The 25,178-nt window shown below is 43.1% G+C and overlaps 1 protein-coding gene across 1 annotated transcript; it reads left to right on the top strand.

The window, feature by feature from the left end:
• Positions 1 to 10,241: 10,241 nt before the first annotated feature.
• SPATS1 (spermatogenesis associated serine rich 1) lies at positions 10,242 to 24,486 on the top strand. Its single transcript, XM_090031357.1, has 7 exons — positions 10,242 to 10,341; positions 13,522 to 13,678; positions 13,775 to 13,932; positions 14,806 to 14,967; positions 18,347 to 18,467; positions 19,514 to 19,576; positions 24,342 to 24,486. The coding sequence occupies exons 1-7, from the start codon at positions 10,242 to 10,244 to the stop codon at positions 24,484 to 24,486; spliced, it is 906 nt and encodes a 301-aa protein (XP_089887483.1).
• Positions 24,487 to 25,178: the final 692 nt, after the last annotated feature.

The raw sequence follows: 25,178 nt of genomic DNA, 5'->3' as shown, positions 1-25,178 counted from the left end.
GTTGTAAGTCGAGGACTGTATGCTGGAATTTTCTTGGAGGTTTCTTATCTGGGCGTTACCCAGAAATGCCTCTCTCTGTCTCATGAGATATGCTATAAAAAAAATCCCTGGGAGTATCATGGCTCCATACAAATTGGAAGCTCATATATTGTAGTCACTGTTATAAAATCATTTTTTTTCCTGCTCTGAATGCACTTTTGGAACATTTAGGAGCATGGAGAAGTTTGGCTAAGCAGTTATGGTGGCTGCACTAAAACTGTGAGTCTTTGGATAGCAGTTCATTCAACCCAGCTGTATGAACTGTGATTTAAATAAACAGAAAGTAGTTCCAGAGCAGTGCACAGCCAAAGATACATAACTCCTGGAATTAGCTTCTAAACCAGACCAAGACAAGGGAACCTGGTTTTCTTGCTCTGTGGTTCTCTTATAGAGAAAACAAATGATTGCCTGCATTTCCTAAATCCAGATCTCGCCCAGTGCTATGTACCAATTGACCTTAAACCCCCAAGGAATGAAACACTGGGCTGTAATTAATTGTGTTTTGTAAAACAAAATTCCATTATTCTGCATGGCATATTTAACAACTGATGCTTCAATAAGAAAAATAACAGATTGCAACATGATGATTGCTTGTCAAAGGCATTGCACCATTGCCTTGGGTAAACAGTATACAGGCACAAAGCAAAAAGCTTCAGCTATAAAACCTGGTTCTGGATTTTGAAAATCCCACCAGGTGGGCAAAATAAAGGGTCTTTGGGTCCAGAGGGTTTCAGATTGCTCTACTTTGGATACTGAGTTAAGTAGATTACAGAAAGAGCAAAAGTCGTAGCAGTTTGGTTTTATTCAATATGCAGTCTGAAATGAACCCTAATAGCCATATTTACTAAATACCATATTGCTCTGATTATAAATTTCTCTTTTCCTTCCACTCTAAAGGGACCATGAACATCACACGTGACTTTTTTGCAGGGTCAACGTATAATCAGGCTCCCTACAGTCTTGCCTTTTGCACTTTGCACTATTTTTGAATGGGCAATAAAAATACCAAGTCAGAATATATTTAGCTCAGGTTTTATTTTAGTATGTTTAGTGCATCTAACCCTTTGCATCCTTTCCTTGTTTATTTGACTCTCTTGTGGGATTTTGGTTAGGGGAACAGCAGTTTATGCGCGTTACTAACTTTCAAGGGGAAAAAAGCCTGTTTTTTTTTTTAACTAACATTGAACCTGAAAATGTGGGTTCAATTTATAATTGGAAAAACACAGCATATACAACATGCATATAGCTGTGTAGCTATAGTGATATAGATACTCTCTTCCTCTGGCAGTGTTGGTGCTTCTGGAACATAGAAGCAGTCCTGGCTGCTAAAGATCTCCCAGCTATTTAAAGGGATCTATCCAGTTTCTATATCCTGCACAAATTAGGGAAAGCATTGATGTAATGCAGTTTAGCACAAACCAAGTGGTCAAGGTCCTTTATATGTTATCATATCACTCGATGTTTCTTCAAGCGGTGTGTTTTTACCATTAGGCTGAGCCTGTACTATATTGTTCATGCATGCCAAAGAAACAGCGACAAAAAGTACCAGGAAAATCAGTGTAAAACTTTCAGTGTCAAGACTTTAAAGATCAAAGAAGGTCTGCTCACCAGGAGAGACATGCATGGGACACTCCAGGAAGATCACTCTAAATGTATTGTGTTATGCTTTTTTTGAAAACCAAAAAAAGAAGGGGAGGAAGATGAAAAGAACATGAATTGTTTGATATTTTGGCTATACATCTCTGTACAGAGAGAATCTGTTAAAATCATTTTTTATGTGGTACGGTAGGGACTACGTCCATTTACACAAGCGCTCAAGAGTAAATTTCGAGGCCTTGCATGGTCAGGGCATAACTTCAGCTGTATTTGGGTCAGGTGGTAGTAGTATCAGAACAAGCCAGGGAGCAATACCAACCTGGCAGGGAGGTGGACTAGATGATCGACTCATCCTTTTCCATTTCTGATGTTTGTTATTCTACCATCATAACCGTGCTTTCTTTCTAGCGTGGCTTCAAGTCACTACTATTGTTATGATTTCTTTAACTGTTTGGGTAGCAGAAGTAGAACATTTTTGCATGTGTTCACCATCCAAATCCATCGTTTTCCTTACGGCTCTAACTGGAAAATCTGGAAGTGCAGCAAGAGAACATCCACAGGAATGGGTCCACTGCCTCATACTTTATGAAGAAAAAAGGGTTTTTTCCTGACAGCCTCCTTTGTTCAGAGCCGGCGGGTGACACGCTTGCCCTACACAAACAGTGACCCTGATTTTCACTGTGAAGTACTTCTTTTAGATTAAAAAAAAATCAAGGAAGAGTAAAAATGCCATTTCAGAGCGCAGTGAGTCTATATCCTCCATAGTGGGTGGTTTCTGAACTGAGTGCAAACTGGCAGCTGCCTCCGGCAGACCCCATGCTGCGGTCATGGAAAACTTGAAGACAAAGAGGACAAAAAACAACCATGTTACTGCTTCAGTCTCCAGTGAGAATCCAAGGTCACATCTGGGGTTTTTCCTGAAACCACCCAGCACCCCATAGGCTGACCTAAAATTTTTCATTTTACTTTCCAGGTTTGATCTTATCAGCTCCCATTGACTTTGGCCGACAAATGGGACTTGCAGGGTTAGGGGCTGTTATACAATGAGAGCAAAGTGATTAAACACGTGGCAAAATCAACATAGGCACAGAAATCCATGCTGGGGCACTTATGTACCTTTTACCTGATATTATAGTGTTGTAGTGGTGTGATACCCATGATGGTCCAGGGAATATGCCTGCTGCTTAATGCCCTTACCGCCTCGGTTCCCCAGACTTGCTGTGAAAGCCAACAACATAAAACGGGGAAGCGAGCTTTGGATCTGAGCCTGAGTACAGTGGAGTTTTATCAAAGAGGTAATAAAAATTTTCACACAATAGAGCTGGGCTCTTTTGTTTGACACACCACATATCTACATAACAAATGGTCCCACTCTCCCCAGTTAACAGCAGGGGATGTAGTAAGTAGTCATGCTGTTAAGATTGTTATTTTGACAAAATACAGAGCATTTGCTAGTGTATAGCCATATAAAAGCCTATTATCATGAATGAAAATCCTATAATGTTCAGAATTAATCTTTTACACAGGCTTGTTCATTGTATATTTACTGATTTGAAAAATTCATTCATTCACATGGATTGCCGAAGTCGAACAATACTTACAAAGCAATGCCTTTAGCAAGTACGTTTAGGGGCAGGTAACAGATGCATGATTTTTTAAGTGCATGTCAGGCTGGGTTTTTCATAGTTTCGTGCTGCTGGAAAGCTAGCTATTCCTAGTCTACCTCTTATTTTCCCAGCTGTTTTAAATTTTTAAAAAAAAGCTCTTTTAAAGGCCAATTGTGCCTTCTCGTTCACCAATGTAAATCAGAAGTAACTCCATTAGTGTCACTGGTATAAAATTGGAGGAAATGAGAGCAGAATTAGGTTGAATAAAATCTAATTTACTGTTTGTATTGCATTTTTTCAAGTTGTGATCCGGATTTAAATATTTACTGAAGCGGACAAATGGGAAACTAACACAATATACCATCTGCTTGGGACAGGAAAATGACCTTTCCCTTTTGTGATCTCAGCCTTGCTACAGAGTAAATGAGAAAGGACAATGTGGCTGTGTCTATATGAGATGCTGACTACGCAGTAGCTTGTTACTACTGTGCAACAGTGTCGCGTGACACAAAGCATGACACGGCGCTAGCACGCAGTAATAACGAGGTACTGCTCAGTAGTAACGAGCTCCTGCTCGGTCACCATCACTAAAAAGCTGTTTGGGGATGCTACTGTGCAGTGGCTCCGCTTGTGTATGCAATTACTAAATGACTGCTCAGTAACAACTGTGCAGTCAGTGTCTTGTGTAGACACAGCCTATATTTCCTAAATTGCTTCAAATCAACAAACCAGAATAAAGAACATCCATTTTGTAATCTGAGGCCTGTTATAAACCCTAGCATAAAGTTCAAATGAAATCCTGCTAGTACTGGGTGAATGTGTGTTTATACAGACAACAGAAGTTATCATTGAAGTTTTGTTCCATCAATATTTGCAATAGCCCACACATACAATAGAGCTCTTCTTAGAGATGTCATAATGTAGTGTTTTAAAAGAGAAAAGGGGTGAAAGTTTTCCTTTCATCCTGCCCATGGGAAATGTGTATGTACACTTCAGCAAATTACTGCCTGGAGGCAAAAATAAAAAAAGCTCTTTGTAATACTTTGGTTCTAAAACAGGTACATTGTCATCTCTGCCACAAGGTTTGACATAACTATATCCTCTGGAGGGAGCTGTCTGACTTTGAACTTGATTTCTCAGCAGCATTGCTGCAACGGGCCATGATCTCAGCTGCCTTTCCTCTTTACGTCCTACAGCTGCTGCCCACATTTTATGCGGTGTCCAGAAATAAATGTTCCCCCAGAACTGACAGTTGTAGTTTTAGTAGCATTAGGCTACTGCACAGTAAGCATCACAAAAAAAGATGCACCCGTACTACTGTGCAGTAACTGTACTTACTGCACATTTCGTTAGTACTTCATTAAGTAAGTACTAAACTAAATGTACAGTAACTACTGTACATTAATGAACATGTAGACACACCCAGCAATGAAGAAATAAGAGACTTAGGATTTGGGGAGGGCAGGGGGAAGGGGGCGGGTTGTGCAGAACTGAGCACAGTGGGTCCTGGTCCACAAATGATATCTGTAGGCTCCACAGTCATACAAATACATAATAGCAAGAGCCTATCCTAACACAGGCAAAAATCGTGCTTTTTCATTACCAGAGTTTTTATAAATACCAAACCTTGAAAAAGCATCAGGTGCCAAATAGAATGACAAAGGCTAAGTACAGACAGCCAAAAAGTTGGAGGCTGAATCAATTCAATAGTCTCATAGTCTAAGCTGCATAGATTGAAATCAATAAGCAAGTGAGCAGATAGTCACTTTTGAAATGTGTGTCTAATTTCTCATTTGAATTTGTTTGGCGTCAGCTTCAAGTCACTGGTTTTTGTAATAGCTTTCTCTGCTAGATTGAAAGACCCCTTTAGTACCTGGTACCTGGTACCTTGTATTTGGCATTTTCCCCTTGTAAATGTACTTGCACAGTATAAGCAAGTCACCTCTCCATCTTTTTTTTCATAAACGAAACAGATTAAATTCTCAAAGGCTGCCACAGAAAGGCATTTTCTTCAGTCCTTGAGCATTTTTTTCCATCTCTTATCTGCATTCACTTCAGCTTCTCAGAGGCTGACACCAGAACTACAGGCTGCATCCCGGTACCGGGCTCACCAAAGCCCAGTAGTGTACCGAGGGGCGGGTGAGCCCTGGACACCCACTTCAAAGGGGAACAAGAATGGCAGCCACTACCACTGCCGGCCCATCTGCCATCACTACTGCAGATGGCCTGGCCTTGCTGCCACTGCTGTGCCAGCTGTGGTAGTTATGTCTCTACTGAAGTCACCTACAGTTTTTCAAACCCTGCTCCAGTCTCCTCAGCCTGTGGTACCTGACTGTCATTCAGACACTTTATAGCACTTTACAACAAAAATGAATGAAATGTCACATGGCCTGTACGAAATACATAGATAGCACTGTTAGCCTCATTCAACACCTGGGTAAACCAAACCACAGCTACTTAGATGACTCGTCCTGATCAGAGAGGAATCAACAGACTCTGTAACATGGTCTAGATATCCCAGCTCTTAGTGTCCTGTGCTAAACCCTAGGGACTGTTTCCCATCACGCCTTTCCTGTCTCTGTTTAACGCTGTAGTCATGCTGCTTTTTCCTTTGGTTCAGAGATGATCCATTTTGTGGCTTTTCAATGTCGACCAAACACTGAGCATTGCGCTTGGGTGACAAAGCATTTCCCTCCTTTCATCCAACTGGTGAAAGTTGGTTCAGAACTACATGAGGAACACCGCCTACATCCTCGGGAAAAATAGAGGCTCTGGGCTAAGCCCCACAGTCCGTGTTTCAGCTGTAGTGCTGCAGTACCATCGAGGAAGTCTGTCCCCCTTGAAAGATCCATGTATTCATTATTACCTGATAACACACAAGAAAGGAAGGAGGAACAAAATAGATGGCATAGTATGTTCCTGGGTGGGATTTCTTCCCCAAAGTTCAGCTATTTGAAGGCATTCAAGGACAGATTTTTCAGTGGGCTCATATTATCTGGGGTCAGATTTTCAAACTCACAAAGGCCCCCTCCCAATGCAATATTCTATATTTGAACATTATCTTAACATATTGCTACAATGACATCTATGCACAGGAAGTGCCAATTGGGTACGAAATGCTACAAAATCAGAACAAAGGCACATTGCAATTACTAAGCACTGGTGTAAATCCTGTCAAACATATGACCTCCAGGCCAGATCTGGCCCACAGAAGTGAGTCATCTGGCCCATGGGGCTTTTTGCAGGTTGGCCCACCCATCTCTGAGGGCTGGATTTGGCTCACGTGGCTCATCACCGTGGTTGCTGCAGCCTCTGCCATAGTGACACGACTCCTTGCTCTTACAGCAGGGTTCCTGAACCCAGGGAGTTGACACCACATGCCCCCATCCTCTTTGTTCCCTGACCTGCCTCGGAAACGAGTTGCCCCTCGTGGGTAAAAGTGGCAGTGGCATTAACTGGTCCTGGAGCGAGACTGAATCAATGGCTCCAGCAGCCATGGGGATTACTAGTGCTGCTGCTGCTTGCTGGTCATTTGGCCCATGGGAAGCCCCGCAGCCTGCATCTGGCTTGTGATGAGCTTTGTGGTCTGGATCCCACCCATGAGTTTGCCTCCCTCCAGTGTAAACGAGTACACAAAGTGCAGGGATTCAGAGTATGTCTACACTGTGTATTGGGTGCTCCTGGAGAAAGAGGCCCTGCTACTATTTACACACGCTACACCCAGATGCTACACACCAGCTGCTCTCAAGCACACAGAGGCAGTGGTCTCAGGAGTAGACACAGAGGAATACCCCTGGGTTGGCCTCACTACTGAATTGCTGGTTTGGTGAACACAAATGAGAGAGGGTAGGTGGGGCATATCTCAACTTGCTTTTACTGGAGAGCACAGGGGACGGGGTATAGAGCTGCGTGCAGAGAACCAGCTTTATTGACTTGAGCTGAGTTTCTTTTGAGTTATTCCAGCGTAAAGGTGGGTAGAACCTGGCCCATTATTTATAACACAGAACAGCTCAAGCCACGATCTCCTCAATTCCTTCCAAATCTGAATTCCCTCAAAAAGGATGAGTTGCTTGGATCTAGCGTTTTGCTAAGAAGGGCCCATCAACTGCAGTGGTTTAGAGTGCCCTCACTGTGACTCTGTATTTTTAAACCTTTCTGCTGCTGCTCATTTTGAAGTGAAATAAAAATCACATGTTCTCCTGGAAGATTGAGCCAATATAACTGTTAAAAAAAATTGATGCATTCCAATAACTGGAATGCAATGGAGTTTATTTAAAATGGAGGTCGGTTAAGGGGCATATTTATTAAAGGAACATGTTTGGTGTGTATAAGAAGGTTAAACACAGTGCCAAAATAGGTCAAAATGATTGTGTTTAATAAACAAAATAATACAAACTGATTTGCCTCTCAGACGATGCCAGTTGAGTCAGTGATAACACCATGGGGGAAAAAGGAAATTCAGGCCAAGGTTTACTTATTAGAACAACGACAATAATAAGCCCCTCAACTCCTCTGTAGCATGATTCATTGTAAAAGTATAATACACCATATGGGATCTTTAAACACCTATCTTTTGTCCTTTAAACTTTGGCTAACACTTGGGTGCAACACTGGTTTATACTGCACTATGCTTGTATATCACACAATGCATGGAGCTCAGTGAATGGGTTTTGCCTAATTTGAACTGTGTCCGAATGCTTCAGGCCCCGAAGTTCAACTCAGCCCAAACTGAAGAGAAACTTTGAACACGCGCAAGTAGGGGATGGTGAGAAAAAGAAATCCAAGAAAGAATCCAAGACAGCAAAAAAAGGCTATTAAAATATATAGCTATTTTATATGCTATTCATAGAGCCGGCCAGGTTCTTTGAGTAGATATGATACTGTATCTTTTATTAGACCAACTGAGTAGTGTTGGTCTAATACACAGAACACACATTTGTCCCAGTCTTGACTTTATTGCAAAACAGTGACAATTCTTAACTGGTCTATAATGCTTCATAGCATTCAAAACTCTTTGCAGATATACATTCTGGCTCAGACAACCTGCTAGAAGTCAGGTCATTTCTAAACTCAGGTGTAAATTTGACCAGTTTATCCAAGCCTGTATCTCATGCGGGCTGTGATATATAAACATGCTTGTAGGCTACCTTCCTTTACTACTCAGACTCGGTGCCTTGATTTAAAGAAGTCCCCAGTAGCCTAGGCTGTAACAACAGTGCCATCTATAGCGCATAAGGAAGCACTGCTATTTCTGGATTTATTTCAGGGCTTCCTCTTTTCCCAGCCTGGTGGATGGACTCAGAAGGACTGGGACCAGTTGGTAGACAATCAGGAGAGGCTGGCCTTTTGTGAGGAAGATGGGAAAAGAGACTGCCTGGGGAACCAGACAATCCCAACATACTTTCCGAGGGCCCAGGCTGGGATCTGCAGCACAGGTAGTTTAAGATAAACTAAAAAAAGTCTGTCCTTGTGCACTTTAAAATGTAAGCAGTGAAAACGTGTGAGGAGGTGAGTACATGGCAGGCTGTATTTGTGGGAGTCAATCTGTGAACACATAGAAACAGCTCCTAACTTTGTAAAAGGGGCTGTATCTTGTCCACCAAAGGATCTCCTTCCACCTTCAGATTCCTCTCTGAAGATGACTGACATATTGCAGGAATCCTTCCCATCGTACTGTCTTCCATAGCTTGTAAGGGGCTGGAAGGGACCCCACAAGATCATCGGGTCCAGCCCCCTGCACCAAGCAGGAAAGACAACTGGGGTCAGGTGACTCCAGCAAGGTGACCGTCCAGTCTCCTCTTGAAGATTTCCAGGGGAGGTGATTGCACCACCTCTGGGGGGAGTTTATTCCAGTCTGGACACCCTGACCACGAAGAAGGTTTTGCTAGTGTTGAGCCTGAATCGATTTTCTAGGTGTTTGTGGCCATTACTCCTGGTTTTCCCCTCGGGTGCCGTGGTGAACAGTTGCTCACCGAGCCCTTGATGTACTTCCCAAGGGCAGCAGTAAGCTGCTACCAGGTCCCCTCTCAGCCTTCTTTTCCTCAGGCTGAAGAGTCCCAGATCCCTCAGCCTTTCCTTGCATGGCTTGCCTTTTCAGACTCTGATCATACGGGTGGCTCTTCTTTGGACTCCCTCAAGGTTTTCCACAACCTTGTTGAAGTGCGGCGCCAAGAACTGGACGCAGTCCTCCAGCTGCGGTCTCTCCCTAGAGTGGGAGAGTCACCTCCTTGGTTTTGCTGGAGATGGATCGACTGATGCATGCCAGAGTCGAATTTGCCCTACTGGCTACAGCATCGCACTGCCAGCTCATAGAGCGATAAGCCGGCTCACTGCCAGCTTTGCTGATAATGCCATACCCAGTAATGAGCCATTCCTAGTTTGGGATGTGCATCATGTGTTCCCTGTTCCCTGTGAACTACTCAGCACAGCTCACAAAGACACTGTCATGGACCCAGAGGGACAGCCTTCTATCTTCAGCTTCCTCTGTGCAAAAATGAAGTTTATTTCCTACCTATGGTGACTTTTTACCATCTTGTACCAGCTATACTTTTTCCCAGAGCCTGATGAAGGGACTTTGATCCCGAAAGCTTGCAGAAAAGGACAATTTTCTTGCAATTTCCCAGTTGGTCTAATAAAAGGTATCATTTTGGAACCAACAGTTCTAGTTTTTTGTATGCCCTGTTGTTTGTGATGCATTCAGCAAGTTTATGAGGACACAAGTGAAGAACGTGATCGGCAACAGCAGCCCAAACCTCTGAGCCTGCAATTTCACCACTTGTGGGAGATGCCATAATAAATTGGAGGAGGAAGCAGATTCTTGGGATCACCCCATTATTTGGGGGAGGTTGGTATCTCCCGTTTCCTTGACACCCAAGAGACAACACAATAAGCCGTTCCAGCTGGAAGTTAGCACTGGACCCCCACTCCCATCCCAGCTCCTCTTGCACATCAGTCTCAGTAGCTCCCGAGAGTGCACAGGGATACGGGTGTAGCAGAGGCATGGTGGTAACTGGGAACGGAGCTAGGTTTCCAAATCCTGGCACGGGAGATAACATGGTGCAATCTGCGGGCAGCACGTCACAAGAAGGCGGGGAGGATGGTAAGGTTCAGAGATGGGTACAGCTTAGGGGGGCTTTTTCTTTCCTCTGTGGGCCATAACAAACATCACTACACCAGTGTAGTCCCAGCAGTGTTATTCTGTGGGCACGTCTACATGAGACGATATCTGTGCACTGGCCTAATACCACTGCATAGTAGCCTGTCACGGCAAAAACCGTGCTAATAGCCTACTGCGCAGTGTTAGTAGGCTAATGCACAGTAAGCGTCACTAAATAGCCATGAGCCAGGTACTGCTCAGAAACTTTAGGTCCTGTGCATTTAGTTAGTGCTTTATTAAGAAAGTGCTCAACTAAACGCGCAGTATTTAAGGCATGTTAATGAATGTGTCGATGTGCCCTGTGAGTAATTTGAATGGTGGTAGTTTCCAAAGATTCCCCCCTGGGTCGGGATCTTGTTGTACCAGACACCATACAGTGCAGGTAGGAAGACCTGAGTCCTTGATGGAAACAGCTTTTAATTGTTTTGAAGAGGAGGAATCTGGACCTCCGACCTCTTTATCAGACCGGTATAATTTGCGGTTATGTCTCACAGGACAAAAATGTGATCACGGTGCAGTGATGCCCTATCTCCGCAGGGTGGCATTCTCTCACTTCCTCACTAGCTTGGCAAGAGCAGGTTGCAATGGCAGAAACAGGATTTTGCTCCTCTGCTTCAAGGGAATTGGGGGGCTGTCTGTATTTGGAAAGTGCCTGGGATAAACCTTTAGCAATCAGGCCTGGCTTATGACAACAATTAAGGGATGTGATTCTAGTTACAGTTACATGTCTAGTTAAACTGGACATCAGGGGGTAAAAGTCTGTTGATACTGTTGAAAACAAATACTCGAGGCTGCAGAAACATTTTGGAGGTAATAGGCACTTTGGTGTGTGACGGGCAAAAGCTTCCAATGTCGACGTTGTAAATATTAGGAAAAATGCAGACTCTTATTTTGATTTGCTATGCATTCGCCTGATCACAGGATGGGGAAATTCCTCCTGGCTAGTAAAGGGCACCTGGAGGGGAGATCCCAGGGAGAGCAGGCCCCTGAGTTCATAGACTTCATTGGGGTTTGTGGAAGGCCCAAGGGCATTAGGGTTTTCCCCTCCCACCAGTCACTGAAGTGCATCCAAGGCCTTAGGGACAGCCTGGGCTTCAGGGATTTTGAAGAGTCAAGCTTATTTTTGACTTTTATGCACCTTATATTTTGTAACACTGCATCTTATTATTTTGTGTATTTTTATAATTGTATATTGTAGTTGAATAGAGTGTAGAGTGCGACTCTTAGCCGGGACCCCTTCCTCGATGCTTACCCATTTCAGATCAGGCAGGGGAACATCGAGTCCCTTTTACGCTATAACTTTATGGAGTCTGTTATAATAGGGGGGAGAGGGAAGGTGCTGACCAGAGTGATGCATGTTGACACTGCCTCATCATATTAAATACATAAAATAAGGGTAAAGAGGCAGAACACAGCTGTCAAGGAAGAATGTAAAATATCCAGCATTGGAGATATTCAGAGTTACCCCAGACACCTGTCTGCTACATTAGAAATACTGTAGAGATAGGTAAATCGATGGATTACTTTGGAGGCACTGCAAAAACTCAGATCTGAATTCTCCCAATGACAGCTCACGTCTTCGTCAGGAAATGTTGTTTCATCAAGAGCAAAACTTTCCACGGGGACCTCCATGTTGATAAAAGCTCATTAAGAGAATATCTTAACAAAGCAGCTTAAGATACCTGTTATCACCAGCTTCAGAGTGGAAAAGCTGGGGTTTTCATTTAAAAACTGTTTGTGCCTGAAATTTGCTTGATTCCACTGCCTGCTACAAACTATAATCACAATAAACTAACATTATTATTATTTTAGTTTTCTTATTTTAGTTTCTATTATTTTAGTTATATTAGTGAGTATAATAACAAGCCCCAATGCCCTGCTTCAGACTGTCTGAAATGAAGGAGAAGATTCGGGAGGCTTGCACCGCCATCAGAACCGTGCAAGACCTGGAGCTTCAGTTTTGCTGGAAACGCGGCGGTGCTGACACGTATCATGGTTCTGCCCTAGAACGAAGCATCTCATTTGGCAGTTTCCCATGAAATGAATGGCATAACTATCTGTTCCAAAAAGTCAGACCAGAACATTTACATGGACCCCAAATTAAATGTTTACAAAAAACGTTTCACTGCTCAGTCAAAAGATAAGGAGATTTATTTTAAGTCTTTAAATTCAGGTCTAGGCAGAACACACGATCTGAGGCTTGACATTGTAACTAGATAACACAGTGGGGATTTTATTGAAAAGAGAGTTTATACCAAAATATCTAACTCCTGCACAGTGCCTTTTTATTGGGAGGACGTTAGTTCTTTATAAGAGAGATGGGTAACTGAGGCACAGAGGGATGAAGTGATTTGCCCAAGGTCACTCAAGAGGCCAGTGGCAGAACAATGAATAGCGTGAGCCCAGAGATCCAGCCACGCCACAAGTGTGGGGCACAGCAGATCCGCTGTGTGCCCCTTCCCCTCTCTGATCCTCAGCTTTCCCATTTGTTAGATGTGGGTAATGATAATGTAAAGCCCTCTGAGATTTGTAGATGAGAAGTGGGATAAAGAATAAGATCTTTAAGTTACACAAATCTTGCGTTCATCTCAGTCCCTCCCCACTTCAGTAACTGGTCTACAGAAAGGATCAGCCCTCTTAGTACCACAAATAGGATGTTTCTTTAGCAGAAGCAGTAGGAGACTTCATGGGTACTCACAGATGCATAGGTGTAGTTGAAACAACACCTGCCTATATGTCCTCAGGTGTCATGCTGGATAAAAGGAATTAAGCATATATATTTGTAGGGCCTTAATATCATTTGGTACAAGTCAACATAATGCTACTGAAGTCAGTAGACCTACATTGCATTTGCCCATGCTGACTGAAGGGGGAAAAAAACTTTTGGATTTTAGTTGCTGGGTGCTAGATCCAGGTAAGCTGGCATATCTCCATTGACATCAGTGGATCTACACTGTACTTTAGAGAAAAATAAAACCTCTCCCCTGCTCCAGAAGTATTTCCCATTGGAAGAGTATCACAGCAAGGAGCCTCAACCTTACTGCTGAGCAGGAGGTGATTTTTTTAGAAATGTTGCATCCTCTCAAAAAAGGAGTTATGAACAATCAGGTGTCTCTATTCCAGGACCTCAAGGCATCAAATCTCTCCAGCATCCTGAACTCAGCAGCCAAACAATGAAATACCACAGACTTCATGGCCACCAGCATGCATCTCACCATATTGCAAGTCAAGACGGTCTTGACAGACCTTGCATCCACTCTGAAGACTCTTGTTGTTCCAAGTATGTGCAAAACTAACAGTTGTTCCATCATTGCTGCTCCATTTCAGGGATTACCAGGAAATAGCTGACCTTCTCTCATTTTATTTTTTGTATTAGCCATGGCCCTGAGCTTGACCTGGAGTTGAAGTCCAGGCCTTCCTCTTTATCCACTCCTGGCTCTTTGGATGCTCCACTCCCCAACACTAACTCAGCAGCAACTGCTCTGCAGTGTAGTAGGTCTCCTGAGAAGATCGCTTTGCTGGAATCTCCCACACGTGAGTAAACTGTAAAGAGCGCCAAGACGAAATACTTTACTTGCAGTGTCAAACAAACCTTAGCTCAAGACAAGTGTTTTAAGTTTAAAACACTTAGCCAAGTAAAACAAGAAGGAAGCTCCTAGCAATCTAACAATAACTTAGGCATTTTGAACAGAGGAAATACAGACCTCTTCATCTTCCATGCCCCAGTATCCACAAGGTTTTGTGCCAAATTCTGGATGCCTAAAGAAGGCATCTAGCAGATGACAAGGAGAGACAGGAAGTGAAAAAAAGGTGAAGGGATGTAACACCCTGGCAGGGAGGATAGCTGGTCCATTATGTTTTCAAGATAGTGACTGTCTGGGCTCTGATTTTTTTCCTTGAGGCTGGGGGACAGGCTTTTTTGTTTGGCATTGGTATAACCAGATGCAAAGCCAGAGGGTCTACAGCACTAAGCAATTATAAGTGGCTGAAAATCAGCAGAAATAAAGGAGCATTGAAGAAAGGTTTGAAGCAGAGCAGGGACACCTCTAAGAAAGTAGGGATGGTAAATGGAGGAAGCAGCATGATATTATGAGATTGTCTACTATGCTAATTTAAACAGTGGCAGAACTGCAATTCGGGTGGGAATGAGAGCTAGTACTGTTTCACATTTGGTTCATTGTTATATAGCTTAGGAGGCCAAAATATACAACCGTTTTACATTTATCTATATTCCAGTACTCAGAACTGTCCACTGTCTTGAACTGTGCATTTTTTGCATAGAATCATAGTAATTGCTGTATGAGGTCAATTCAGAGGTCTGTCTAATCAGGTATCTTTGATTAGACAATGGCCACTAGAAGATGCTTTATTCATCACCACTCCTTATGTGTTTGACTTTTGTTTCAGAAAACAAGACAAAACTGGCTTTAGAATGGACTTTTTATCCACGGTTTGGTCTTTATACATATCATATTGGGAAACGATGCGTCTTTAATGGCACTTTCCTCCGAAACAAAACCTCTGCATCAGAAAGGACCTTGGAAATGTGTTTGGGGAGAAAAAAACATGGTAAATTCTAGAGTGTTTGCTAATTCTAAGACTCTTCTACGTAAAAGACTTTGGCAGCCTTCATATATTGAACTTGTGGCTTGAGAAAAAAGTCACAGGTTCATTATGACTTGTGCAAGCGTGGTAAAGGGAGTGGCCAAAGTTCATATATATTAGTCCTGGGGTATAGATCAGTATTACTACTGGGATTAAAATGATGGTAAAAATTAATGGTTTGTTCTGGATACCATCTGGATCAAACTGCTGGTTTAAAACAGAATCATCAGTACTCAGTTCACTAGGACATGCCATACAATGTGTATGTAGACTGATGTTTTAAAACCTGGATGGCTAAAATAGACTCCTAAATCCATATTTAGGCATTTAAATAAGTAGCTTGAGTTGTAGAGCAGCTAAGCATCCAGGAGTTGTGTGCACTCTTAACCTTTACCAGGATAGTTTTCTAAGTGCAGTGTAGGCGCCTAACCTAAGGTGTCCAGATTAAGATTTTCAAAAGCAAAAAAATTTTTGACTGTTAGAAATGTTAGATCTGCAAAAGGCAGCTGTGTAGCATTGTCAGGGTGTGTGGGGAAGTGTGAGGGGGGAAATCAACACTCTTTAAGGTGTCTCAGAATTGGAGATCCTTCATTTAAATAACAAGTCATGGTTTAACATCTTGGTCCATATCTTGCACAGGGTAATCGTAACATCTACCTTCCCCTTCCTCCTATTCACTTCCTGATTCTTTAAGGAAAAGGCTGTCTCATAACACAATCATATTGTATGTCCAATCCATTATTTGGATCAATTATTTGGATTGGCATCTTTGCAGTTATATTGGCATCTTTGCATATTGTGACATAGGTCCAAACCCACGAGCCGTTTCTTTTAACAGTCTCTTAACTCATCAGCAGTGCAGTCCAAGCCTCAAAGCTGAATATCAGGGCCTAGGGTTGAATCCCCCTTGCAACGTGTTCACAGCTCACCTGTGAGTATGAGGGTGTAATCACAGGAAATCTATCTCCAGCTCCTCTCCATCCCACTTTATCTATTGCCCATAATTAGAGCCAACTATTTATGGGCAGACAAGTAGTAAGTATGATTGCTAGAAGGGATTATTTTGAGATTCCTGTTCTAGAAAGCAGGCAGCTTTCTTGTTTCTGCTTCTGCATTTCCTTCCCGCTGCTGAAGCAGAGTAGTGGAGAGGAGGCCACAAGGGTCAGCGGAAGTGAGAACAAGCCTCCAACTCACTCCAGGATAAAGGTGTGAACATGCTCTTGGAGCACTAAAAGTCCCTCTAAGTTTTCTAAACCAGTTTGTACAGCATAAATATATTTTTACACTGTCTATTTTGTTCAAGTCAATAGTAGCAAGAGCTGGAGTAACCTATCAAATGGCTGGGGAGCTCATTGCTCTTCACTGAGAGGGAATCTTATGCAAGGCTACAGAAAGACACTGTAGCTAATGTGTTTGTTGTTATTAGTCCAGATATAGTGTCTTAGATCCTAGAGAAGTAAATGCTTTAAATCATGAATTAGTGATGCTTTATAGTTTGCATAATTAAATGTGACGATGTCATTTGACACGGATAATTAAGCATATATTTTTGAGCAATAGGGTAATTTAACACTATAGACGACACGCTGTTGTGGAATCTAGATTCAGTGAGGGCAATAATGGAACATAGCAGAAATGCCGTTGATAGTTTATCTTTAATTTAGTTCAAGCATTTCCAATTAATTGTTTTAAAAGAACCAGGATGTTCATAAGTAATGGTTAATTGATATATCAAGAGCTGGGCTGGCTAAAGAGTGCCCCAAGAGTTTGGCCTATCTGCCTAACAGATAATGCAGAGTTGATGGCCTTCCCAGGAAATATATTTTGTAGCCATATAAATAGCCATTTCTTTTAAAACTCAGAAGTCCCTGAAGAACTAAAAACCTGAGCTTCTAACTTATTTTTTTATGTAAGTCAAGCCTCTCTTATGCAAGTCCATGACAGTTTTGTCTGACTATGGACACCAAGGTTGGTCCTCAAAACAAGGGAGAATCAAAAGCTGTCACAAGCCTCTGTGTCTTTTTTTGACTGCTGTAACAAGGAGGTCCTTTCCATCCACAACCCTGAGGAACTTTGCATAACCATAGTAATGCTTTGTGCATGTATAACACCATGCATCCAGGAACCAGACAGTATGTTATAGCTATTGAAGTGTACCTGGGTGCCTGCAGTCTTGGCAAGCCTTAAAGCACTGCCAACTGAGGCAGAGATCTTTTGATCTTCAGCTAAGGAGAAGCACTATAGCTCCTTTCATCAGTTATGCCAACTTATCCCAGCTGAAGAACTGGCTCACTAGGTCTCAACATTATCAAGTCAGGGGTACAGCTTGGAACAGGACCAACTGTGCTGAGCCATTGTATGCTGGTCTAACTCCATCAAAAGTCCTATTGAAGTCAGTGGCATCACACCAGCCTGTACAGATGTAATGGTGAGTCAGAGCACTATGGTACCGAGTCACAAATCTACTGTTTTAGCTACTGCAGGCTCTGCCTTCCTGCATAAAAATATGGTGGAGTATTACTTATATGAAGAGAACATCAACTATGATGACAAAGGGAAGATGTAAAAAAAAGCCAGTAAAATCTCTGTACAAGCAGCATAACCAAGGTTGTAACACTTCCATACTTGTTGCCTAAAATATGCAGCACCTGTCTCTTATCTGAGATTATTGGACCTTTAGAAAATAGAATAGCGTGGACATGACATACCTCTTGCAGGTGGCTCCCTCTCTACATTATACCTGAGCTGGTGGTGATACAATGACAAAGCTTGTGCTGTCACTGTCCATCTCTCAGGGTTTCAACCCAGGATCTTTCTTGTGAAAGAAATCCTGCCCTTACATTATTGTAACAGGTCTCATGGGTGTGCCACCCCTCTGGGGTCTGGCCCCACCTCACCTCCAGTCTCTCGCTGCCATACCTTGGATGCTATGGTTTGGTTTATTGAGGAGTGGTCCCTGGGGCTGGGAGCAGCTCCTCTGATTCCTTTGCCAGCCAGCTTGGTCCTTGCTTCTAGGTCTGTCTCACACCTGAGGGTTTCCACTTCCCTTGGGGTGCTTCCCTTTTAAGGGGCCACCCCCTTGGGCTTCCAAGCATCTGTTGGCCTTGCCCCCCGACAAGCATCCTGGTCCTGCCCCTCTTTTTTTGTCCAAGCTCTCAGCTCTGGTCCACTGTCTGAGACCTCAGCTCCTGGACCTCAGCCCTGACTTGGCTGCAGCCTCTCTTGGGGCTTCAGTTTTGCTTTGCTAGCCTCAGTCTCCTCAGCTTTGGTCTAGCTCCCAGATTTATCCAGCATACCTTGCTTGTTAAGGAAATAATTTCTTTTTTTGTTATAACCTGGTCAGAAATTGACTGCAGAAATGGCATCCCCACGGCAACCCCTTGTGACAACTGCTACAAGTGTCCAGAACACAGTTTGGACTTTCACAGATTCGGATCAACAAGGCCAGTGGTGAATTTTGGATGGTATGTTCATAATCTGGGTGCAATTTCTTAGTGTTAAATACATAATCATTTATTAAATTGTTATCAGTAATATATTATTACTGAATACAGGAACTGAAATGGAACAATATTTGATTTAAAAACCCTGGCCACCATATACTACATGGTGATGATACATAATTAATGAAAAAGCCCAGAAACGTTTTCAGGGAGTGGAGGCACTGGCCCAATGGTGTCAAACATATAGCCCACAGGCTGGACCTGGAATCAGAGGGTTCCAATTCAGTTCAGAGAGATTAAAACGTCTTCTGATTCGATTCGGATTCAGAGATTTGGCCATTGAATCGGGCCGAGTCCCCAGTGAATCGAATCAGCAACCGATGCTTTGTACAGACCTAATTACAGCCAAAGATGCTGTGACAGAGACATGGTAACAAAAAATGTCAGAATTAAAGAAGAATTGGAGAAAGGGTAGTAAGAGCCAGGTTATATAGGTAGTGGTGAGGAAGGACTGTTTTCTCCAGATTGAAGGCACATGTCTGCAGTGCAGTGCTAAGCTTGAAACATGGTCCAAGGTGTATGGACAAAATAAGCAGGATGGCTTTCATGGAGACTTCAGCCCTGATTCAGCAAGGGATTTAAGCACCTATTATAACTTTAAGCCTCTGAAAAATCCCATTGAAATCAGTGGTGCTCGCTGAGTATTTACAAGTGCCCAGGTGCTTATGTGCTTTGGGTAAAAGAGAGAACCTCCAGATCCAAGATGAAATACAGAGTGAAAATTGCTTCTTGTAGAGTATGGACAACACATCCCAATAGACCAATAACAGTGAGGAATATGCTATCTGGAAAAGACATATGGATTTGGTTATTAATGTGTGAATTGAAGCGGTTGATAAAATTCTATAATACAGTACACTTGGAATTCAGTATTTTTAATGAATATTAACACACACATTTTACTGAAAGGGAGCCAAATATTGACATGCCTCTATAGAAAGATTTAGTAGCTTTATGACTCTTTCTTCTTCCTTTTCTCTCTTTTTCTCTCTTCTTTTTTTTTACAGTGAAAAGTATAAAAAGAGAGTAGATACATTTATCCCTCTTCAGCATTTGCCACAGATTCCTTGGTAAGTATCTGCATTGAAGCACAGGCGACAGCTATGAATACATGGGGTTGGGTTCTGACCATTCTTGCCCTTGGAAAAGTCATGGAGTAATTCAGTCAGAATCAATGGATTTAAGTGGTGTAAATAAGGTCTTGTGTCTGGAGAAGTCCAACTGGGTTTCATAAGAATAAGCAGCTAGTGTGTGCATGGATATATTGAGCCCCTGCAAACATCCTCTAACTCAGGAAGTGTAGCAGGGAATCTCTTCTTTCTACAGAACATTTTAACTCCTTGAGAATTTTTAAGGTCGTCCCTCTGGAGTAAATGCTGTGTTATATTTGTGTGCTACATTTTGCCTAAGGAGTAAATTGAGAATACTCTGGGGTAAACACATGCTGCACCTAAACCCTTAGTTATGTATAAAAAGAACCATGATTCTTTGCTCCTATCATGTACCGTATTTACAGTAGTGCTCCTTAACTGGGATTTGAAATTCATGCCTCCTCAGCTCTGTCAGACTAGTTATTGTCTTGTGGCGTTAGTCTGTAAACATTTTAAGGCGAGCACAGTTCCTTAGGATAGGTGTGCACAGTTCATGGCACAATAGCTCCATGCTAGGGCTCTAAAAAGAGCTAATTTTTTTACTCAAATATCTGAATGGGTGGGTTTAATATAGGGATTACGATGACAGGTGTCGCCATTGGCTGGTGCTGCCTGGGCAATCTATTACTCAGGAAAAGCAGTGTCACCACTATATCATAAGAATATTGTTTGTCTTTAATCATATTGACAGATGAAAAAAGAAAAAGGGGGAGGGTACTCTCCCTGAGTTCCGGTGGGACTTGCGTTTCTGCCCTTCTATTAATGTGTCCCCTGACTTAAGTCTTTGGCAAAATAAATGACAAGTTACTGTCTTTGGCCATAACTAATTACTGTGCAGTAAATTTAAGCCACATAAATGCACGTGTAGACATGCCTGTGTGTCTCCTTAGCTATACTACTACAGGAGTAGCAGTATAGCTACAATGTTGCTATTGTAGCTATACTGCAGTAGTATAGCTGCAATCTCCATAGCATGAATGCAGTGATATTGGTATGAATGGCTGTTTCTAGAAGGTGATGGGAGATAAGCAGGGGAGCTGGAGAAGGCATGTGCATGTGCACACATGAATGCCTGCCAGCCTGTAGCTTAACACATTCTGGACAAAACTTGAATAAAAACAATTCATTAGCAACCTTGTAGCCATGCTGAGCAGAGAAATCCAGCTCTAATATCCCCTGGATTTTGAATGACTATGGAAGTCCCTTGAGTTCATCAAGCCACGTATGCTGCTGCCTCTGCTGAATCTGGGTAAAATGGGACCTTCATCCCCTAAGTTTATCAAGCTGGTGCCTTTCATGATCACTAAATTCAAATAGTATTAAAAAATAAAATAAATATTAAAATGTTTGGGCAAAGAGTTCTACTTTTAGGACCAGATTGCAGTTAAAGCTAAGTGTTATTGTCAACAGTCTGCTCTCAGGACTTCATTCTGGATGACACTGCCAAGAGCAGCTCTGTTTTCTCCTTTTTGAGCTTTTTTTTTTGGTGTTCGATACATTTTAAGAACCCCACAGAAGCTGCAAAGATGCTGATAGTTCTCCTTGCATGTAATGATTTGTAAACACTTTAATTCATTGGTCATAAAACACATCTTTCCACATTTGCAAATTACCCATTGTGAAAACAAACTGCTGTTGCTGTATAAACTTCATGAAAACGATACATGCATGCCAACAAAATCATGTGCACAAGTTTTCTAGTGCATGACTCTTGTTATGGGCAAAAGTTCAAGGGTAGGCATCTCTGGGTGCATCCACACATGCAAACACGTGCGCTTGCAGCAGCTCAAATAGAAGTGGTACAAATTTGAGCTGGGGCTATTTGCTTCAGTGCACATGCTCAGAAATGCACTTTGGTGCGGGGCAAATTGTATGACTTGGGGCAAAATGAACTTTCCTGGCTCCCGGATCTGCTGCCAGAGGGAGCTAGAGGCAGGGGCCAGCACCTGGCCCCAGCAGTATAAAAAGCTGGCCTGTCAAGTAGCTTAGGGCTACTAGCTCTTAGGAGCTTCTGGGGCCCAGCCAATTGGTATCTGGGGACACTACCCCCTGTGCCAGCTGGACTGCTGAAGCAGCCCTGAGAGTTCCCTGCATCCTCTACCCACTGAAGCAGTCTGGCAGTGGGGGCTGCTGCCTGGCTGTGACCTGCTGCCACCTGCCAGACCCAGATGGGGACTGCACAGTTAGTAAAGGCATCTGCCCCTCTGGACCAGCTGACAGTGGGCTGTGGTTGCAGGGTTGGCCTCTTTGCAGAACTAGTGCCACATGTGCCCCCTGCCCAGCCATCTGGGCAGCTATTGCCCAGAAGATGTTCTGGGTGTGGTGGCCTGCTTTGAACTGTCAAAGCACGTCCTCCTGGCCCCATGCCAGGAGGTCAGCCACAGACAGCTGGGTCCAAGGTGCTAGCTCTGAGCAGGCAGGGTCCTGCCACTGGCATCCCTCACAGGAATTCTGGTGTTCCCTATTGGAAAACTGAAAAATCCCTGATAAAAAAATCCCAAAGTTACTCTGTAAAATACCCCCAAATCCATGTTCCTCCACAAGTAAAACAAAAGACCACTGTAAAGAGAGAGACAGAGACAGTGATCAGTTGGACAATGTTTTATTGATATATCTACAGTGTTAAAGCAAGTCTCTTATCATAATAATAAAGTGAACTCTAAATACGAGTTTCATGAATTCATGAATACATATTTTGCTGCAATGGCCCCCACACAGGGGTTACAGCTCCCCATCAGAGGATTCAGCCCCCACACAAGGAGTACGCCACGCCTGAACAGGGGATCTGGCACCCACACAAGGGGTTCATCCCCCCAACAGGGGATTCAGCCCCCACACAAGGGCTACAGCCCCCCAACAGGGGATTCAGCCCCTCCAACAGGGGATTTGGCAACCACACAAAGGGTTCAGCCCCCCAACAAGGGGTTCGGCCCCCACACAAGGGGTTCCGCCCCCCAACAAGGGGTTCAGCACCCCAACAAGGGATATGGCCCCCACACAAGGGGTATGGCCCCCCACCAGGGACCAAGTGCCCCCCACAGGGATATCAGCCCCCCTGCAAGGCCCACATGCCCCATTCCAGCCCCCCAATTACTGTCCCACCTGGCCCCATCCCCCACCAGCTGCTGCAGACCCCTCAATGGCTGCCCCACCCAGCCTCACTCCCCAGTTTGCACCCTCAGGCCCCCAAGGATACCCCCACAACCCAAGCACTGTCAGTTAAAAAAACCCCAGGAAAAAAACAGAAAAAGAATGGGGAAAAAAAGCCTCTGCTTACCTAAGAAGCAGGGGTGGGGGGGCACCGGGGCCTCCTGGCAGAGCCTCCCCTGGCAGCACAGGGCAGTGGGGGGGGGGCAGCAGGGCTGGGGCTGGGTCCCAGGCACTGGAGCTCTGGTGCTGAAACATGTGGCTTGGCCAGCAACGTGTTTCAGCGCCAGGGCAAGGGCCTACTATAGAGATGCTCTGGCAGCCAGAGTGTCTCCATGGAGGATCCAGCCTCTGGTTGCTCTGCTTTTTTAAACTTTGATTTTTTTTTAGGCCCCTGGATATCCAGGGGTCTCATTTTCTCCCCACACTGCAAAGTTATAGTGTGGGAAACATTTTTTCATTCCCACATGTGCCTGTTGCCCCATCTCAAAGGAGTTTGAGGCAGGGCAAGAGGCACGTGCACGCTCTTCTGGATGTGCCCTATGTGTCTTTCAGTTGTGTTGCTTTCCCTATTTTTACTGTGCCCAGCCCAAACCAGAAGGAAACTCCTTGGGAAGTAGTCCTTTTTTTCTGGTTAAATAAACACCCCTCTGTTTTGACATCACCTAGTCGATTTTTAATAATTGATGAAGCAGGTTTCTTAGAGGTCTTGTTTACATAGGAGCTTCTAAGATGCTCCAGGCTACATCATCAGGTGTAGAACAACATAAATCCACTGAAGTCAATTGAAATGTATTTTCAATGGACCTGAATGTTTGCCCCTTGGGGATGAGGAGTTTCCAAAGTTATATGGCAATATCTGAGATACTAGAGGTCCCTGATACTAGAGGTACCTTATTCGAGCTAGTGGTACTGAGGCTGGTTAAGATTGTATGACACTTCCTATTATAAAGAACCTATTTTTATAATTTATAACTTTATCATTTGTTTCCTTAACAATGTGGGTTAAAATGATCCATTTCACCTGTTGGCTGGCATAATTTGATTGCTCTTAATTCAAAAAGAGTAACAAATTAAACCAATAGCTGTGCCACTTCACAGCAGCTGGGGATCTGGTTTGTCAGGCAAGCATCTTTGGATAGATGTGATATCTTTTATTAAGACCAACTGAGTAGTTGGAAAAAAGTTCTTAGAAAGTTTTTGGGCACAGTCATCCTTCTACAGGCACAGGGACTGGGGAGTCTCTGGCATTTGTCACTTACTGATGTTCTTTGAGATACACGGGAAAAAATGTGTTAAATTCATATTTTTCCTTTTGAAATATCAAATCATGAATAACATTCAACAGATAATAGACTTCATATTTTTTTTAGAAGACATCTTAGTAAAAGGAACGCTTTAGTTGGATCTTTTACACAGATCTGTATTTGGAGAGGTTAAAATGTTCCAACTTTGTTAGATGGAGTGATTTGGATAGTCATGCCACTTGTACAAAGAAACCTTGCTATTGCCTCACTTGCTTTTCTCCTGTCCTCAGTGTTCCCTATCACGTAAAGGAGAAACAGAAGGAATTAGCAAGGGAAAGGAATGAGGTGAAAAATCTAGACAGATGGAAACCTGCTCCACCACTGCGTCAGACCTTGCTTATTCCTTCACCGCTACGAAGAATAAAAACATCATGAACTGCAATGGGAAGGTCTTTCTGAAGAATAATTTTGTCAGCTACAGAAAATAAAAAAAAGAGCTTTAATATCCCACTATGAATACCATTGGATGTGGTTTCTTACTTCAGTGGTTCATGTATCCTGATGTGGCAATTACTGTAGATATCCAGTTTTCATTTACTGGTTTCTTGTTGAGTTCTGGATTGTCACTTGCTCACTTTTACCCTGAACAAAAGCTCCAAACTGTTTTCTTGTACTAGTTGTTCAAAGCTAAATGAGATACTGAATAGGGATGGACTGAGAACGTAGTGCATCCCTATTTATAATACAAAAGTACAGAGATTTTTTGTTTGTTTCATGCTATGTTACTTCCCCAAACAGATTATTTCTATGCCACAAATCTGTTCCTCTGGAGTAACTGCTAGAATTCAAAACTTCCTTCTAGGGTTACAGTAGAGTCTCTGGTATATACTCTAACTTTATTCTATGGAGCCCTCTACCAAGGCATCTCAGAGAGCTTTGAACCTGAATTGATTTTCACAGCATTGCATGTAAGTGGGTAAACATTAGGTCACATTTATCTCCTGAAGCCCAGCTCACACCTGATTCAAAAACCATACACGAGTGCTAATATAATATCCCTGTTCCAAAGAGCTTCTTATCTAAATAAGACAAGACATGGACATGAACATAGACAAGTGGAGGAGAAA

Source organism: Crocodylus siamensis, chromosome 1, assembly GCF_052110815.1.
Source record: "Crocodylus siamensis isolate JL-2025a chromosome 1, ASM5211081v1, whole genome shotgun sequence".
NCBI classification, from domain to species: Eukaryota; Metazoa; Chordata; order Crocodylia; family Crocodylidae; genus Crocodylus; species Crocodylus siamensis.
Note: the sequence above shows the minus strand (reverse complement) of the source record. Positions and strands in the feature narration are given on the sequence as shown.